Below are 20700 nucleotides of genomic sequence, written 5' to 3'. Positions count from 1 at the left end.
CCCTAGAGAAAGATCATGAACATGGGGGAGGGGAGGTGGATTCTATCTCAGAAGAGTACTCTTACCTCGGCTCATCTTCTGCTGGACTAATTTAGATAACATGTGGAGCAAGAGTTAACTCCGGGAGGAAAATTAAAATGCTGATAGCAAAGAAGATACCCAGTTTCCACTCCAGGAAATCTCAGAAAGAATAAAATTGATGCTATTTCCTAAAAGCATGCTATGAATAGCCACTGTGTGAATAGCGCCAAAAATGTCATCCACAAATGATCGTGCTTGGTTGATGACAAGACACTTAATTATTCATGGTGGTAGGAAAATTGTCATAACCTGGCTAAATGACATTGGCAGATTAGTCAAGTTTTCATGTGGGCATATCTTAGTGTTCCTCAAACTATGCATTCTCCAGTCGAATTTGTATTGGACTGTTAATCCTTATTAAATCAGAAATAGGTAGGAGAGGAGAGGCTAAAATAGCATTATTTTTTAAAGAACTTAATGAGATGATAATCTATAACAAATATCGTGAAACTTTAATAATTTTATAATCAACCAAATGATAATCGAACAACCTGGAATCTATCTAGTGCCTTCTATTAAGTACACCTGGTGGTCTGGGTCTTTTCCGCTATATCCTTAATTGCCTTCAGACAAGTAGCAGGCCTTTTGTTCTCTAGACATAATTTTTCCTATGAATATTTAAAGTTCTATTAATACTTTCTCAAAAAAAAGAAACAAAGATGTGGTTTTCTCACTAGCCAACGTCAGATCTTAAACTATTGATATCTAAGAAAGAAGACTAGAAATCGGAAAGGTTGAAAGTTGCAAATGAAGAGTCCAAATGTCTTTGGTTACTTTGATCAGTCTGTCTGGCTCAAGGACAGGCACATTGACAAGCTTATCATCTAACTAACAGGCAGCAAGACCATATGTTCTGAACTAAAATCCAACCACGTAATCTGGCAATGTGGGCGTCAGTGTCTCAATTTGAGTTTCTGTCCCATGACAACCAGAATGCAATATGAAACCATTCTATGACATTGCATATTTGATAAATGACATGAAGAAAGAAATTCTCCTGAAAATCTTGGACTCAATTTGTTTCCATAAAAAGAGGTTCACAAAATTAACTGTATGGTTGATAAAACTATTAGATATCAAACAATGGACCTTCTGAAACACATTATTAATTATACCTTGGGCATCTTTGGCCTTTGTTCTCACTCTTCTAACTAGAGTTTAACTAGAGCTAACTAGTTTTTTACTAGAGCTAACTGCACCCTAGTAACCTAATCCATAGAATGTAGTCCTCCCCCATCACTACATTATTAGTTACTTGAAGCTCTAAAGCAAAAAGAAATATGCTTTTGTGTGAAAAAAAAATAGTTTACTTGAAACCGAAGGTTGCCTTTTATCCTATGGTTTATACATCAAAGCCTCACTCTAGACGTCCCTCCCCAAATCCCTTAGCCAGACTGTTCAGCATGTAAATCTTTGGGGTAGGGAATTGAACTGAACATCAGGGGCACCTTCAAGGGCTTGTTTGAAAATGGATGAGAGTCCCAAAATTAAAGCACTTAAAAAAAAATAAAAAAGGAAAGAAATAAAAGAAAAAGAGTCCTTTTCTTCGCCTGACCTTGGAAACAAGTAAGGATGATGTTATTTTAATTCGCACTCAAATTTTAACACAGTCACACAGCACCAGTGGGATTGACACTGGGTTTCCACTGAAGATTGCTCATCATTTCATTAGGCTTCATTATGTTGATAACTGTCAGAAAGCATTAGAAGCGAGGGCTTTGAGTAATAGAAGTGAAATGGTAATTTTAAAACAAAACACTATCTGAAGGAAATACAGTGGCACACTAAATTCAATTAGAAAAGGCAAATGTAAAGACAAAATAAGTGATGTTTGTTGTTTAGAGCTTGCATATTTCAATTTCTTGATAACCTAAACCTGCAGATAGCTTTCTCCAATCAAGACCTTTCCTGATAGATCTTGGTAAACTTGCCCTCATTAGCTCTAAGCTCTTCCAGTATAAATTGTCTTAAGAGCTGCAATTTTGGAATATTTTAGGCCACAGCTAAGTATCAATCAATCACTCTTTGTTTGTTTGGCACAGCTGACTGAATTATTCAAGGCCGTTTACTTGGAGACAGATCTGTGAAAGCCCTTCAAGTCGGTAATCTAAAATAATAATCTCTCATTTACAGAGTACTCCCAATCATGGGGCTGTAATAAGTTTCATCAAACAAGTTAAATAAACAGCAACCAAAAGCACATGGACAGATATCCAATTGAAAAATAGGGAAAAACCACTCTAGCAATGGTGCTTAGAAGCAAAAGTGGCAAAATAACAAATTAGCTGGTTTTTTTTTTTTTTTTTGGTTTGGTTTTTGCTTTTGTTTTGAAATACAAAACCAATCAACCACCTTTTAAGGCATTTTTCATTTCTAGCATATTTTGAAAAACAATGAAGGATTAGAAAGTTACCTTACATATGCTATTGCTCAGACTCTCACTAGGGGAAAAGAAGATTGTTCTTACTATGATCATTGACAAGCAACTCAGTGACTAAAGCAATCAAATTATCGTCCTGTATGGACATGCTGTTGACCACTCCTTCCCACACTGCTGACTGCTAGACTACATTCCAGACTGAAGGAAGAGAAGAGTAAGGAAGAGGAACTAGAGTCATATGCCAAGTTAAAGGACATTAATTCCATTAATAAAAATGTCACAGCAAAATTCCTGCTAAGAAATGATTCATGAAATCAAAATTCCTTCATCGGCTTAAAGGGCATCCTTATGTGTATAGAGGAATTGTGTCTGTTCTGCTAGCAAAGTTGCCAGGAAACCCTGTTGCTTCTCTTAACTGAAACAGGTGTCTGAGGTGAACACTAATATTTCTGCTCTTTGGCAATAACCTAGTGGGGATTCTGGAAGACATAAATAAATAAATAATTCACACACACACACAACAAAAACAGACAAATAAACACAAATTCTATAGTGAGCATATTTGATTATGTGACCCCAAACCAGGTCCAGGTTAAATTTTCTTCATGTAGGAGATAGAAGAAGTATCCAATTTCCATTTAGAAAGAATTTTCAGAATCTTGAAATATCGTTCCAGAGTCACCACTGAACTGAGGAACAAGTCTGAAAGTTACGGGTGTGGAAGAGAGGACTGCCCATCTCCTGCAACCCATCAGGCAGGAAATCTGAATTCCTGGTATGTGAAGATGGTTCACACACCAGCAGTTTAAGCATCACCTGGAAACCTGTTAGGAATTCAGAATCCCAAACCTAGCTATGTCTTATTTAAAACTTTCCATTTGACTGCCATGCACACTGATGTTTAAGAAGCACAGTTCCAAACCCCTTGTTCTAAACAAGAAAGGGGTTATTTTCTCAAAAAGGTTCAGGTGAAGCTTCTATTGAAAGTTCTCAGCATGTTTCACAAGAAGCCATTAATGTTGACCTAACCAGAGGAAGTCCCATCAAAAGTCCTTCTAAAGATAAAGTTTATTTACTATGAAATTGTCTTTAGTCCTCCAGCAAGGTAGATGGTGTGAACTTCCTGGGCGTTTCCTTCTAAATTAGCCAATGTGACTTGTATTCACCTGGCCTAATCGTTCTCCAAGTGAACAAAAACCTGATTTTGCAAGCCAGTGGAGCACAGTCTCTCTTTGGCTTAAAGAATGAGTCTCAGATAGTGTGTTTTATTTCTTCATTAGTGTGCCGTCACAGTGAGCGATCACTAAATGCAGGGCTGCATAAGAATGCCGGGGTTAAAGACAGCATAATGAACAAAGAAGGTGCCTGATTATCATGGCTGTCAGCACAAGGGAATTGGGTTTGTCACCTGGCTTAACCAACTGGGAAGAACTGATTAGAGGCTGGAATCAGTTTGAAAGGATCCCTGATGTTTACGTTCCTTTCCATCCCCACATCTTGTCAAGAGAATCCGATAAGGCTGGGGGCAGGGTGTGAGTGGGGAGGGTAATTCTGTGGGTTATCTGAATGAGAAGTTCTTTGAGAACCTCTCATTGTCTTCTCTATTGAAATGTCTACTACCCAGTGGAACTTTCTGCCATGACAGGAACATTCTATGGCTATGTTGTGGAGTATGGTTACCACTAATGCAATGTGACCAGTAAGCCTTCAAAATGCAGCAAGCTTCAATAAGAAACTGAATTTTTTGATAGATTATCAATGATTTTAAATTGAACAACCACATGCATTTAGTTGCTTGTGAGTTGGACATTACAGATCCACTACCTTCCATGGAAATGGAGAAATTGAAGGGAACGTCATAGACTAAGACCTAGATTCTAATTCTACTGCCTAACTTATTAGTATACTTATTAACATAGTGTGATTATCTTTATCACAAAGGAAGTCTTCAGAAAATTATGTGGTTAACATTTAATTTTGTAGAAAAAGAACTTGAAGATACAACTAGGGAAGTTGCATCTCACCCTTCTGTACAATGGAACTGATGGGACAACCTGTGAACATGCTAATCCCTGAGTCCTAAGCCCCAGACAACCTGGGATTTGGTGCAGCCATCAAATACTTGAACTGTGCAGTCAAGAGTGAAAATCAGTGACACAGAGGCATTGTCAACCACTGTAGAGGTTGTTTGGAGAAGAACATAATCACCTGGGAATAAAAGAGAAAGAAAACAGAGACCAACAGATGGAGTAACGGTAACATCGCTGGACTCCACATAGTTGACCGCAGTTTGAATCCAGACATAGTGACTTCAAAGTCACGCTGGGAGAGTGTGCGTGCCCAAAATCCTGAGAGGAGAATGGACGAAAAGGGATTGTAATGTGGCCATCTTCTCTGGGGGGGAGATTTCTCACTTTCTGTCTCTGTCTCTCTCTAGAGAGCTCACACACCCTATAGCAATAATCTCTCTGAAAAGAAAAAAAAAAAAGAATGAGACAAACACTTACTAGATCCCTACTATGTGTCAGACTTCTGTAAATATTTTCTCTCGTGTTTCTGACCACAACCCTAGGGATAAACAGTGAAAACCCATTTAAAAGATAAGGAAACTAGGGCTTAAAGAGGTTAAACATCCTTTCAACATCGTAAAGTTGATTAGTGGTTGGAGCCAAGGCTGTCGCCTGGCATGTCTGTGGTGTTGCCACAGAAGCTGTTTTCTCCTCACTGAAGCCTGAGGGTGCCATAACCATTACAGCAATGCAGAGACCTTGGAGTAGTGAAATATAGAAGGAGTTCCAACAGTGGGAGAAAATGAATCAGAACAACCTACCGCATGAATGTTTGCAGGGACCTTCTATCATTGACAAAAAAAAAGCCACCAGTCTTCCTCCCTGAACATTCCTAAAAACAATTTCTGAATAATGTAAAAATACTTTAATCATAAAACTTTTTGATTCATTCATATACTAACATCAATTTTCTTATTTAATTTGCATCCTCAGAACAAAGCTAACATTTTTCGCCTAAAAAAGTAAATAAAATAAAATTTCAAGGATTCAACTACCACATCCTCATCATACATATGGCACATATTCTAGGCACACTGCAGTCTTTTGAGATTCCTTACACTACTGAGTAATAAGACTCAGTAATTAAATGACTGGCACATGGTCCCCTAGAATGCTAGACAACAAGTCAGATCATGAAACTGAAAACTACCTGGGAGAGAAGTTCAGGCTATATTGCCACCAAAGATGATGCTAATATTACACTCGAACCTCAACCTAGAGAAGGCTTTATCCGTATGGGAAGCAGGTTGTGGACAGCGTGATGCAAGTAGACAACAGTTATGAACAAGTTAGCCCCAAATATCTCTTCTTGAGTTTGCTATAGTGTCCTAAATTCCCACAACTAGAGAACTGTTGGTAATGGGCATGAATAGAAGTGAGGGGTTTATTATATGAATCATACAAAATAGAACGTAGCATAAAAAATACCTAGAAAAGAAAAAAGGTTGGAACTTGAGCAGGTCAGACAAAAGTGGCCATTTGGAGAAAGTATTTAGTCTATGAATAGAACAAAAATAGAAGGCAAATCTGGGACCAGCAGGTGGCATAATGGTTACATTGCTGGACTGCCACATGGCCAACTGAGGTTCAAGTCCTGGACCCAGCAACTTGAAATTCACCCTGGGCATGTGTGTGTGGCTGCGCAATATCCTGAGAGGAGAATGGAGGAGAAGGGATTGCAGCGTGGCCATCCCCCTCGGGGGGCACGGGGGAGTGATATCTCGCTTTCTGTCTCTCTCTGTTTCTACAGCAAGTGTATGCACCCAACAGCAAAAATCTAAAAAAAAAAAAAGAAGAAGAAGGCAAAGCAAGCAATCCTTATACCTAAGACTGGCCCTGGGATACTTCTTAACTCTGGAAGTTTATGCTTAGTCTGAGACATCAGGCAAGAGCACCTCCCAGGAAATAGAAACTGAGTCTTCAGGTTGTGCTGCTCTATCACCAAGGTGGGTGTGGTCTTGGGCACATTGCTTAACATATCCACACTTACAGTAACCTTTTGTATTAATGAAATGAAGGCAATGCTTTTTTTACATACTCATTACACAATAGTCCTTCCCTATCCATGGATCTGCCTTCTGCTGCTTTAGTTACCCATGGGCAACCCCTAATCCAAACATAGGCATATATAGTACAACAAGATGTTTTGAGAGAAATCACATTTATATTACTTGTATTACAGTATATTATTATAATTGTTCTATTTCATTCTTACTGTTATTCATCTTTAACTGTGCCTAATTTACAAGTTAAACTTGATCATACATATGAACATAGAGGATTAAATAGCATAAATAGGATTTGGTACTATCCATAGGTTCAGGCATCCACTGGGGATCTTGTAACTTAACCTCTGTGGAAAATGGTAATTAATTATAATATGAACCATGTGATAAGGTTTATTGAAAGTACCTAAGACACCATAATTACTGTTATTATTATTATCCTTTTTTATGGAAGAAGCTTCAAAGGTTAGGATAATTTCAGTACATATTTGGGAAGGAACTGAAATCTCTCCTCCCACTCCTTTTAAAAGGGATATATGATGGTTCTTGACAATGGCCTTACAGCAACCACAACATTCAAAACTTAAAAACAAGCAAACAAAAACCTTCTATTTGCAGTGATGTGGGCTCTAGGCCTGCCAAGATGTTAGAGAACAAAAAAATGGCCATAGGGATAGTAAAAGCTAAAATATATCAAGTAACATATTTTTGTGCATTTTGCCTAACACAGAAACAACAGGGAGTATTCAATATCAATTCAGGTACTGTTATCAAAGTCCATTACACAGAGAAGAAAACTGAGACTTAAGTAAGCTAAATGGTCACTGAGCTACTAAACAGTGGTCTAGAAAACAAACTAATTGGTGAAAGTTCTGCGTACCAAATCACTAGGCTATATCCCTCCAAACAAAAACCCACCTAATGGAAGCACATGGAGGAAGCCTGGGCCCATGCTCCCTGCTCTGGTCAAAGTCACAGCCATCCCAGGGTCTGTGAAGCCCAGAACGTATTTGCAAGAATGGCAACACGTGGGAACACTTGTCCATATAAAGGACGAGAAGAGATTCTTCTGCTCCTTTCTTCATACCAAATTTGCCAGCCTCATCCATTCATTAACTCGGCATTTAAGAGCCTATCATTAAACAAGCACTTGTGAGGATTCAGGCCTAAGTTATTGTGTATACAAAACCGTGAGGAGGGAAGGAAGAGTTGTAATGACCAAGCAAGCAATGACCTCAGTGCACACTGAGCTGCCCCTTTACAGACTGACATCACTTCCCCAAACCCTGCCCTCTACCTGTTTCTCTGGCAGCTGTGGAGCTTCCCTGAGTCCTCGATGCAGTGGTAAAGCCATTTATAAATTCCGATCTCAGCTCTAATTACCCTGTCAGACAACCCCTGAACACTCAGTCTCTGCTCCACAAAGTAGTTCTTCAGCAGCTGTGTGTTTTGAAGGCAACCAGAAACATGGAAAATGATCCTTTTTTTTTTTTTTCCATAAGCGTTTCCCCTGCTATGATTGAGAAGGGATGAATGTTTGATCTAATTTGCCCCCTGCCTGATTTTCCTGAGAGAGGGCCTGGCAGTGCCCTGCTAGGTGATCATGACAGCTGTGGGTATGACAGAAACGGGAGACACGCAAACTACTTACGGGTGCAGGGCATAGACGCGGCGTCGTTGTCAGCTCTGAAGAACCCTCGATCACAGGTGCACGAGGTGGCTCCTTCCCAGACTGAGTAGCTGTGGGGTGGGCACTTAGCACAGGTAGCATCCGTGGAGAGAGCTTTGTAATATCCAATTTTGCAAGCTACAGAAAAATAAAACAAATACAAACCACTGTAAATACAGCATGCAAAAAGCGAAGCCATCTCCTTGATTCAGAGGAGGGGAGAAGTTTTGCTTATCATTGGTGATCATCTGACTTGAGACACAGGTAAGCAACTCAAAATATTAACTGATGATAAATACTCTTTAAGAAGCAGTAACATTCACGGTCAGCCTCATAGAAGAAATCTTAAAATTGGTGGTATCAAGTAAAATTATAGTTGAAGTTGACTAAACAACTTTCTATGTGCCAGTTACATAACTTAATCCTTACAGCACCCCTTTTTCCATAGACTGTTATTATCTTTAGCTTATAAATGAGGAATTCCAGCTTTGAGCAGTTAATTACCTGCACACGACCACGCATCTGGTATGTGTCAGCGGTCAGCTTTGACCCCAAGCATTCTGCCCCGAAGTCTGTATGCTTAACCACATGCTAGAGAATCCGAGAGCACGATCTTTAACCAACCTGTTGGAAGTGTATCCAAGTGCTAACAAAAAATTGGTTGGTGATTATTTCCTAATTATAGCTACAGAGAGAACCAAATTGAAAGACCAACTATAGTGACCAAGTATGAAAAGACATGAGGTCGTTAGTGTCAGTTTCAGAGCGAAGTCATTAAAACCTGCCAGCTATAGATTCTGGAATATAATGTAATATATTATGGATTTTTTTCTTAGATCTGCAAGTATTATTTTTGCTTATTTTCAAGTTAACAAAATTCTTCTGTGTTTCCCTCTCTCCATTTTCTCAGCACCCATCTCCAACAATGCAACCCCCTCCTGCCAAGAGACTAGTGCCAAGAACACGGGCCGTATGCTTCTTTGTGCACCTGGCACGCTTTCCATGACTTCATCTTCACAAACATCACCTACCGACACTGAAGACTACTTCACTAATGTGGAAAAACTCCATAATTTTGTGAAACCTCACAATAAAAAATAATTAATAGGACCTGACTTCCCTCCTTTTTTCTCTCCTATGTCCCTCATAATCACCTCCCAGATTTGTCTCAACACAAAATAAAAATGGATCCACACAATCAGGATTAAATGCACAGAGAAAAAGGCATGAAAAACCAAGTTTCCTGGTCCAGCTTGGTGGCACAGCGGTAGTACACTACTCAGGCAGAGTTGACTATATATGGAAGGTTGCAGTTGGGTTCAGAGGTCACCCTGCACAGGCCTGTGCTCGCCCATCATCCTGGCTGGCCGGGAAAGCGGGGAGGTGGGGGTGAAGAGGTAAGAATTACAGCATGTCTTTCTATTTCTCACTATGATAAAAGAAGAAACATAAACTTAAAAAAATAAAATTATTCTATAACACCAGAGGTGTAAAAACAAAATGACAGCTACCCACAGTCTTTCGAGCATGATTCATTCTCAATTCCCTCCATTTTTTGTGTCTTTCAGCTGTGACTATGCTACCACAAACACCAGCTGGGAGACGGCCTCATCAGGTATTTTCCATTGGCTGTTGCACTATGAGACCAGCCATGCTAGGAATCCAGCAAATCTTACTGAGGAGATGTAAAGAGCCACAAACTACGTGATTCTCAGTGGAGACAGCCACAGTCTCCCCACAGTCACTTTTCCATCAAGCATCCACGCGCCTTCTAGCTGAAGTCTGCCCCTCTCTCTCGCCTATCCTGTTTGCATTTTCTTAATCATGCTGTTGTCATGGCAAGCGGAAAGAAAGTTTAGCAGGTGCTCAGGAAGGCACACAGTTACTTCACTCTTATTAACCGAAGTTGTTTATGGAATTTTCTTGAGCAAGCCCAAATTTTATGATGTGTGGAGCACTGACAATAAAAGCACTCAGAGATCAATCTCTCCCTATTTGCTTTCGCCTTTCACTGGACCGGAGCATCTTAGAAAAACAAGTTGCTCCAGTGACTAAGATTTACGTGCCTCAAGGTTATACCTATTGCATAATTAGATAAGGTTCAACTTGCAAAGTGCTTTTTGGGTCAGGCTTAAGATGGCCCTGGGGTTTTGATTAAAATTAGAAACCCCAGCTTTGGTAGAAAGAAGCAGTAGGGCTCAAGCTTGGCTTTCCTACATCAAACACAATGAGTCCCTGAACACCAACACAGACCCAGTGGGTCCTGCCTGTCACTCGGTTCGCCGCAGTCAACCAAAGCAACTTGTGGCAACCAAGAAAGCATAGACTGATTGTAACTTTTCAGAAAAACTCTGCATGTTTTTGACTGATTGTTGTGCATCTCGATTTCATGAAGCAGCAAAATCTGAAAACGCACAGTGCGAGCAGAAAACTGATGATGACAAAAAAAATCGGCCAATGACTAATCATCGCAATGCAAAAACAGCACATTTTAAAAACTTGTGAGAAACAAAACAAAGCATAACTGTTCTCTCCATTTCTCTGACAAGACTACTTTGAGTTAAAAAATTAAACTCCAATGTCAGTCAGTGGCACAACACCCTGTAAGTTTGACCTACCAGGGAGGTTTGGGTTCATGTTTAGAGAGTTTCCTGACTACACCAGGCATGGGAGTGACCATAATCCTGGGGTGGCCAAGGCTTGGGGAGAAACACGGCAGCAAGGCCTGGTTGGGGGTGTTTTTTCTCTGTCTCTCTCACTCATGGAAGAAAGAAATAAACTTCAAAAAATTCAACTCATGGGACCAGCAGATGATGTAATGGTTATGTCGCCAGACTCCCACTTAGTGGATCGTGGTTCAAGTCCTGCACCAGCGGCTTAAACTCACACTGGGTGCGTGTGCTTGCGTGTCCAAAATCCCAAGAGGAGAATGGAGAAGAAGGGATTACAGCATGGCCATTTTCCCCTGGGTGGTGATTCCTCACTTTCTTTCTCTCTGTGTCTCTCCGTCTCTCCAGCGAGTGCACGCACCCTATAGCAATAATCTTTCTAGAAAAAAAAAAAATTCAACTCATAGTTTACAAAACTCAAATTAGAAGATATCTTGAATTTCTCAAAGTTTAAGAATTTGTTGTGTCTATCATGTGAATTTAAGGAAAAAATAAATTTACAAATGCACCTATTTTTTCTATTTTTCCTCAAAGGCTGATATTAGTGTTACCAAGAATAAATATATGTGAATTCATTTGGAAAATACAGAATTTTATACCCATCTGGAAAATTGAGGGCTGTTGTTCTTTAAACACGCTATTTTTACTCATTCCCTCTTGCTTTTACAAGCACAAGCAGAAAATACAAAATTGTCATTGTGCTATTCTCGGCAGCCCTTGCTACCCTTAACACATTCTTTTGTCTTCAACCACATTAAGACCATGTTATTAATATTTCAGGATTCTTAGAAAAGCTTTCTCGAAATATAGTAGTGGCTTTTCACACACACAGCCATTTTGCTGCCTACATTCGAAATGACCTACTAAATTGACAGTTCAGTACATTTTCGCTCTGTGTGGTTCACAGCCTCCCAGCATCTGCTGCACGACTGTGGAAGCACATCCTGCTTTTATTCACTGCTTCCTCGTGTCTGAAAATGTTCACGATCTCTTTCTTTCTAAACAAAACCTCTGAGAAAGATGTACGTGGCCTAGCAAGCACTGACACGTGTTATTATTTCCCAGCGTTCTCTTTCAGGTGAGAACTGTTACACTGTATTTTTGAATAATAATAACTTTGTAAGGAAGCCTGTAGAGTCCAAAGTGGACTCTCAAAAAACATGTTTTATTTAAAGAATCATTTTATTTTATTTTATTTTATTTTATTTTATTTATTATCATCATCATCATCATTATTATTAATTTGCTATAGGGCACATGCACTCACCAGAGACAGATAGAGAGCGAAAGTGAGAAAGCAAGCTGCCAGGTCTAGGACTCAAACAGCAGTAAATCATACAGGAGTCCAGGGCCTTAAACACACCACCTCCTGGTCCCTCAAGAAACATCTTTCTTCTGCTTTTTTTCCAGGGAAGTTTCACGAGACAGATATGATATGACTGGGTTCCCTTCTTGGCCTTCTGAACATGTCACTGTGGGAAGATCAGTCCACATGTGTAGTGCACCCTTTGTATTTTATTACTTTAGCCTTTGGTTTAATTATTGATAGCTCTTTTTGCAGACTTTAAATAAAGAAGATGGAGGGGGAGAGGAAGAAAAACGCTTCTCTTTCACTGGCTCACCCATACCATAACAAGGTTGCATTTTAAGAGAGTCATCAGTAAAGTTTCATTGTAATATTCTTAGAAGTAATTACTTTCTGTTAAAAATATAAACATTTTTAAAAGTATCGTAGTATCTTCTGGATTTCTGGCATATAGATGTGTGTACATGAGGATGTAATGCCTGATTTAATAAGCTGATTATAGTTACACTTTTAGAAATATCTCATGTAGATGGTTATGACCATTTTCCCCCTTATTTAAGAAACATGGGAAGACTGACAGTACCTGATTATCTTCACAGCTCATTTTTTTGAACAAGTTAATTTGTAAAAGTAGGTGATAATAGCAGCTACGATGACAACTATCACGCATTTGCTGAGTATCTACTGCGTTTCGATGCATTATTTATTTAATGGGCACAATAATGCTGTTGAGTTTGAGGTATATCCTTATTCCCATTTTGCAAATGAAGAGTTTTAAGTGACTTGTTCAGGGACACACAATGAAAAGTCCAATCATGCATCTAACTCCAGGGCTTACGTTCTCCTAGAAGTTTGTTTATATGTTACATAGGGTTAGTTAGGACTGGACTTCAGAAAAAATATGACTTGGATATAATGGTGGGGTGGGGATGGTGCCCATTTCCATTCCCCCCTCCTCTTCCTGCCAAACCCATGGCTGCCATCAGCAGCTACGCTTTGTGATCTGTGATCCACTGTAATCCACTGTTATCCACTTTCCTTTCTAGGCTCTCAGAGCTGCACTATCCAATAAAGTACTTACTTTTGGTGCAAGCATTTGAATTAAGACTGGTTATGAGGCAGGAGACAGAGACCCTGAAAATTTAGTTAGGATATAGGCCCAAGATGGAATCACAAAATGGTTACGTTTTAAGATGGATACAAAGCAACTCAGTTGCTTGCAGCAGTGACTCAGTGACTGACCTGGGCGGCAAGACCCAGACCTAAAACAAAGGCTTTTTTTCCGTGCTCCACCATATTCCCAGAAGAAGATAAAATCATATTTTTCATGGCCCAGAGCTTATCTCCTGATCTTCACACCCACTCCAAAATTAGAATAATTGGACACATCCAACATGTGCCCCCTCCCCACCATGAGAGAAATGCACACACAAGCTTCAAGACAGCCCTTCTGACCCACATAAAAAACCCCTTGCCCCAGTTTCTCCTTGGCAACCCATTTTCTAGGACCTCTTCCTTCTTGGGATATGTTTTTCCTTCTTTCTCCTTCAATAAACTCCCTGTTTTGCTATACCCATTCTCTGTGTCCATGTCTCTAATTCTTCCGGAGCATGAGACAAGAGCCCATGTCTCACTGCAGGTGCTGGACCCAGTCATCCCTGCGCTTTTCATTCCTGCATCAGTTACCAGTTACAACTATGAAATATGCACCAGATTTCTAAAATGTATTATCATGAAACGTAAAATGTCTCATTACAATTTTTGTATTAACCTCACCTTCTAGATTGGAAAAATATTTTCCAGTCTGACTACTAAAAAGTTTAAAATTACAGGGCTGACGTTTTGTTTCTATTGGACGATGCTGTCTCGAGACTAGGGTGTGAGGTCTCATGTGTACATGTAAACACACACATGTGTAGCCACATGCACTTTTGCAAAGGTGGGTGCTGAAAGAAATAAATGAGGTATCCCACAAAACACCCACAAAACTTCTCAAAAGCTATCCTGAGCCTCTACCTAGGAGGATCTGATTCACCTTTTGAAGTACTGCTCTCAGCCAGATAACTCATTTGAAAAACCTAATGTGGGCTAAAGCACTAACAAATAGACATTAATGAGGGGTTAAAAATTACCTTCCCAGGTAACAAATTTGCATTTTAATAGGAAGTTTCCTGAAGGTCACAACTGAAATTCCAACAGTGACTGGTAAGGAAATTTGAAACATTTATGCAAACTGGTCCCCAAAGACCATTTGACAAAGGCAGGCCTGAGGTCTCTCTAAGCTTATCATGTGGGCATATCAGACCAGTACTTTCAGACAGGCTTGATGGAGAACTCATCTCTTGTGACCTAGATATGTCATACATCCAGTATGTTCAGGAATCTATTTTAGAATACCAAAATCACTTTACGGACATTATCAAATTAGTTGTCTGATTCTGTTTACTTTCTAGATGATTATATTAAGAAAGTAGGAATAAATGATGGGAAAGAAAAATCCTTTGTCAAAGAGGGTTCTTGCTTTGAAATTTTTATTAAAAAAATGTGCAAACCTCAGTCATCATGAGGAAGCTCCGAACATTAATGCATAGATTTCCCATAGTTCAGATGGAAAAACTGAGGCAGAGAGGTTTTACCAGGGAGGGCTGGCTTTCCAACCCAGGCAGGATGACTTGAAGTTTTAGAGATTTCTCCTCTTACTTTTTCACCTTCACGGGTTGTAGGTGGACAAATGTTACTGAAAAATGAGGTTCCATTATTGGACGCATCCAATTCTATTCTACTTGTAAATAGTAACATGTAGCCAAACAAGACAGTTTGATATGGTCCAAATCACTGGAACTGCAAACCGGTTTTATTGCTATGTGTTAGGAATGATTGAAAACTGGATTACTGAGAGTTCTTTAAAAGATGATCTCAAGGCTGGAGGTGGCTGGTGGACTCCCATCTGGCTGACCACGCATTCCAGACCTGGCAGCTCACTTTCTCACTTTCCCTCTCTTAGCTCACTTTCTAACTTTCCCTCTCCCTCTCTCTGGTCAAATTTAATAATAATAAAAAATAATAATAATAGCAACAACAAATTAAACTGAATAAATAATTCTTAAAAAAGATAATCTCATTCTAGAGTCAAAGATATGTTACTGTAAAGATCAAGACAGTGAATAATTTGGGCTTTGCAGGTCAAGACCAAGAATATTGCGAAGATACTTATGTAAGAAAAAAACAAATTTTCACAGGTTTTTAGTGATGAAAATCAAAATATAATAGCAGTAATTATTTTTTTGAAAATATAGATTTATTAATGAGGAGAACAGGATTCTTTATTGGAGAAAGAGTATTTCACTTAACTGAGATTCAAAGAAAGTGTTCACTAAGGCCAAATCAATTATGGGTGTTATCTATTAAAAAAAAAAAATCTTCCTTAACTTCCTTCCTTTTTATTTTTTTTCCTACTTTCTTTAGCTTTGCTATAGGGTGCAAGCGCTGGCCAGAAAGAGACAGAATGAGGAAGGGAGAAAGTGACTCCTGGGGGGATGGCCATGCCGCAATCCCTTCTCCTCCATTCCCCTCTCAGGATTTTGACCACAAATCCACACACGTATGGCATGTTTTTCCAACAGCTGGGTCTGGAATTCAAACCATGCTGTCAGCCAAGTGGGATCCAGCTGCCTTAACCTTACGCCACTGGCTGATCCAATATAAAACATTTTTAGCTGCAGTGGCAGGCTGGATGTGGCCAAAGGCCTGACTCTGCCAACTGCTGATCTAGTCCAACATGTTCATTTTTGAGCTGACTGCCCTGGCCACAGTTCCTTCCTGGAGCATGTCAGGATCCTGTCTGGGCCCTACGCTTCCTTGATATATGTTTCTCTGAAGTGTTTCCCTAACTTTCGAGTGATAAAATTTAATAAAGAGCATGTTTGTACTCTTGGAAAGAATAAATTCTCCATCAACTATCTTACTGGAAAAACTGATTTGACTTACTGCTGTTAGAAAAATCACTCCTAAATTGTTTTTTTTCCTGATTAAATGATGTAGCCTGATTTGGAAGCTCTTTCTATTCCACTTTTTTGGCAATTTCATTTAGATACTTCAAATTTTTGCAACTGTACACTGATTAGTTTTAACTTTACATTTTTAAGAGGTTTTTGCCTTAGAGTGCATGTGCTTGCCAGAGAGAGAGAGAGAGAGATACAGAGACAATGAGAGGGAAAGTGAGAAATCACCCGCCTGGGAGGGGATGGCCATGCTGCAATCCCTTCTCCTCCATTCTCCTCCTGGGATTTTGTGCATGCATGCACATATGACTGGCATGAGTTTCCAGCCACCGGGTCCAGGACTCGAACTGTGGTTGGCCACATGGGAGTTTAATGACACAACTGCTACACCATGTGCTGGTCCTGTTAATTTTACATTGTTTTAAGGTTTTTATTTCCTGGGAATCCTGAGCTTAAACTGTTTTCATCTGTAAAATAAAAGAATAGCATTTCTTTTTGGTTTCAGAGATAATAAGACCATGAAGACAGCAACAGAAGCCGTGAAAATTCTCAGCACCGATGACTCATGCAGACACATACCACCACACCTCCTGCCTGTGGAGAATTACTCCTAACACCAAGTCCCAGATAAGGCCAGACAAAAAATGTTCAAGAGCTTTGAAAGATGTAGCCAGACTCTTAGTTCATGCTGCCTGTGTCCTAAACTCTAGTTTAGGACATTTGTTGACGAAAGAACAACCTTTGAAGTGAAGACGTCGTATCCAAACTCAGGTGGGATGCCAAACTTATAATCATAGTAACCACTCAGCTTTTTTTTTGCCCCTTAATTTTTTAATTTTTTTTTTGGGGGGGGTTGCTATAGAGTGCATGCACTTGTCAGAGAGGAGAGAGATGGGGGGAGGTGCATAAAAATCACCCTCCTGGGGGGAGACCACACCACAAGCCCTTTTCCTCCATTCTCTTCTCAGGATTTAGGGCACACATGTGCATACATCAAGCATGATTTTCAAGCCACTGGGTCTGGGATTTGAACCGTGGTCAGCCATGTGGGAATCCAGTTACCCTAATCTCCATACCACCTGTTGGCCCCAACCACTAGTCTTTTAATCTTCCTTCCCACAAGCTAGCATCTTCCTTCTCAAGACTCCAGCATGCATGGGGATGACAGAACCACCTCCTGGGCCCCAATCCAAGTTGAACATTATCTTGTAGAGCCTGAGAATTTGCATTTTTTATGAACTCCCAGATTGTTAATAAGATTGCTGGTCTAAGAACCACACTTTGAGAACACTACCTAACTGTAAACAGGCCCATCGCTAAGTAAAAATATTCAGGTGTAGCTTATCTCAAATGGGCATCTGCTTTCCAATGTCTAAATGCTTCAGGGCCAAATTATCATTTATTGAAGAGCAATTGGTCTTGGAATTAGGAAGAGGCAAGTCAGAAATTTGACATTTTTGAAATATAAAGCCTAAGTGGTTTTCTCATAAAATTTAAGTGATCCTTCAAAGCAATACAAATATGCCCTATAATGTCCGCAACATAGAACAGAGTTTGCAGTAGTATATCCTTAAAAAAAGAAATTGCTCCAAGGCAAAAAAAAAAAAAAAAAAAAACAAAGAAACGAACAAAAATGGTAGTGAAAGAGACCAGGTTCACACACAGAACTGTTATGCCAAAGGTTACAGTGTAAAATTCAAAGGAAATTTGCTAAACTGTCTTATATAACTAGTTGTCCTCTGCCATCAATTCTGTGAACTGATCAGTACTGTTTTCCAATACTATGTCTCACCACAATTAAATGCCATGATTAATTATTCGTATTCATTTGATTTCAGAAACTTTTCTTTTTAAAAAGGTTTGTTAAAATGTATTTATTTCTTCCATGAATGGAGAAAGAAGGAGAAAGAAAGAGAGAGCGACAGCACCCCCAAAAGGCCAGCTCTGGATCACGGGCCAGCATGTGTCCTGCATACTCAGAAAACTCAGTGACATAAATCAAGAACCTTCCCATGTGACACCGTCCCCCAGAGCATTGCGTTGACCACTGCGCCACCATCTGACCCTCATCCTCCACTTTCTAGGTAGTAAGTTCAGCGTGGTTAGACCTGATGACTCTTAGAAATCTGAAGTATGAAACTTATTTATTTGGGGACTTGGGGTGCACTCTGAGAAACTACTTTTCAAAAGACAAGTGCAAAACTGTAAATTCAAATTTATCCCACTCATATGAAAGTTCACTTTCTCTAGTACATATTTGAGTAATTTGTAAAAGACATGCTAAGTTGTTTTGAAGGCTCTAGCCTGAGGCTGGTCTTTAGTATCCTCAGGATATTACTTTGAAATGGCTTTAGGGGAGACTGTGGAGACAAGTGGGTTCAGATAAAATTGAAGTTTTTCATTTTGGCTACCTTGATCAAGTATATAAAGAAACATAACAGATATCCATTTAGAAAACTTAAGGCATTTAGGACAGATATGTTTCATAGTCAACAAAAATAAGAATGTAAGAATGACACAGGCAAATAATAAACTATGAAAAAGATCACTGGTTATTTCTCTATCAAAAATTTATACTTTGGGCCAGTAGGTGGTGTGATGGTTAAAGCACTGAACTTCTACGTGGCTGACCATGTCTGGCCAGACCTGGTAGCTTGAAAATCATGCTAGGCATGTGTACATGTATGTCCCAAATCCCCAGAGAAGAATAAATGAGAAGGGATTGAGGTGTGGCCATTCCCCCTGGGGGGTGATTCTTCACTTTCCTTCTCTCCCTGTCTCTCTCCAGCAAGCACATGTATACTATGGCAAAAACCTACAATAATAATAAAAAATTATACTCACTGTCTGATTTCTCTGACACTGCCTTATCATTTATAACAAGGACCCTGGGAGACAGAATGAGGAAAGCCTGAATTTGTCGCCGGAGGCACAGAGAACTGCACTGGGTTCATATCTCGGCCATTTACTGGGTGCATGAACTTCAACAAAGTATCGTACTACTCCAAACTTCAGTTTTCTCATCTGCAGTGCTGATGAGAGACAATGAGACAACATCTGAGGGACCAAGCACAGAGCTGTGTGTACTAACTGCTCACATAACAGGCACCTACCCGGGAAATAAGATGAAGATGGTGACCCCTGTATTACTTTAAAAATCTCAAATTTTGTTTTGATTTTAAATATGACTGGGTATCATTTCAAAACCACTATGGGAAAACATCCATAATTTTGTATTATCTTTGTTATTAACATGAATTAACATTGAAATCTAGCTCATACCATATGGGGCTTATTTAATAATCGTAGGCAGGGTTGGCAAGTGGCATGGTGGTGAAGGCACTGGACTCCCACATGGCTAACCATGGCTCGAGTCCTGAACTTGGCAGCTTACTTTCTTACTTTCCCTCTTTCTCTCTCTCTGGTTTAATTGAAAAAAATAATAATGACACTAAATAAAATAAAATAAGTAATTCATTAAAAAAAACATAGGCAAAGTAGGTTTCAAATAAAATCTATTTTGATTTTAGAAAAGTAGGTTCTTTAAATTAAATAAATCACTAGGCTGGATTTTCAAGATGTTTTTCTTTCTACCAATAGTTTATAAGCCAAGTCTTTTCCTACAGTAAGCCACAGTTTTCTCCTGTTTTCTATCCTCTGTCTTCTACATCATTTTCTCTCTTATCTTACGACTAGCTTTCAGAAGAGCCGACAAGAGAAGTGGGAGTGAGGGAGAATGGTAGAAAAACCTATGCTGAAAGTCAATTTGATCTTTCATGAACAGAATGCAGTTTAATCCCTAAATGGGTAGGTAATTCTAAAATGTCAGTTGTAAATAGTTTTCACATAAGATGTGGTAAATTCTCTAGGAGAAAATTCACATAAAGCCTGCTAAATCTAAATTAACTCCATAAAAAATTATTGAACACAAACATTAAGGAATGCAATGGAGAGATAATTTATTTTCCCTTCGTGCTTTTAAAACAGACAACCTAACTGAGGAGCTATTTCTCTTTGGTATATTTTGAGGAAGCAAGTGTGAAGAGTAGAAGTTTCTAAGTAGGCAAAGTTCAACTAAATATTGAAGAGAAGCAAATTAATGAGTAGAGTTGGCACATTTAAAAGACCTAATTTCATTGTCAGGAGAAGGAGTCGAGGCGTGGCCACCTCCCCTGGGGAATGATTTGTCACTTTCCTTCTCATAACTCACTATGTCTTCCACCGAGCTCCCATGTGCCCTATGGCAAAAATGAAAAAACAACAACAACAAAAATAAAGGAAAAATAAAGAAGCAGCCTTCCTCCACATACATATAAAGGTAATGGAATGGAATACCACTAGCTCTGATCTGTGGCTGGTGATCCTGGCTTTCTTCTTTGTCATCTTTCACCAGGGCTCCATACAAAAGTAATTAGGCTTGCAATTTTACATGGAAATGACTGATCATACAAGTGAGAGGCTCTAGTATATATATATATATATATATATATATATATATATATATATGTAGAGAGGTTTG

The 20700-nt window shown here is 39.3% G+C and overlaps 1 protein-coding gene across 2 annotated transcripts in view; it reads right to left on the bottom strand.

The window, feature by feature from the left end:
- The window catches only part of EPHA4 (EPH receptor A4), a 192427-nt gene that overhangs the window by 83548 nt on the left and 88179 nt on the right, over window positions 1–20700 (bottom strand). For both annotated transcript variants that reach the window (XM_006170111.2, XM_006170112.2), the window contains exon 4: window positions 8188–8343. In XM_006170111.2, coding sequence (XP_006170173.1) covers window positions 8188–8343 — 156 coding nt within the window. The remainder of the gene's footprint in view (window positions 1–8187; window positions 8344–20700) is intronic.

The sequence above is a fragment of the Tupaia chinensis genome, unplaced genomic scaffold (assembly GCF_000334495.1).
Source record: "Tupaia chinensis unplaced genomic scaffold, TupChi_1.0 Scaffold148019_1, whole genome shotgun sequence".
NCBI lineage: Eukaryota > Metazoa > Chordata > Mammalia > Scandentia > Tupaiidae > Tupaia > Tupaia belangeri.
Note: the sequence above shows the minus strand (reverse complement) of the source record. Positions and strands in the feature narration are given on the sequence as shown.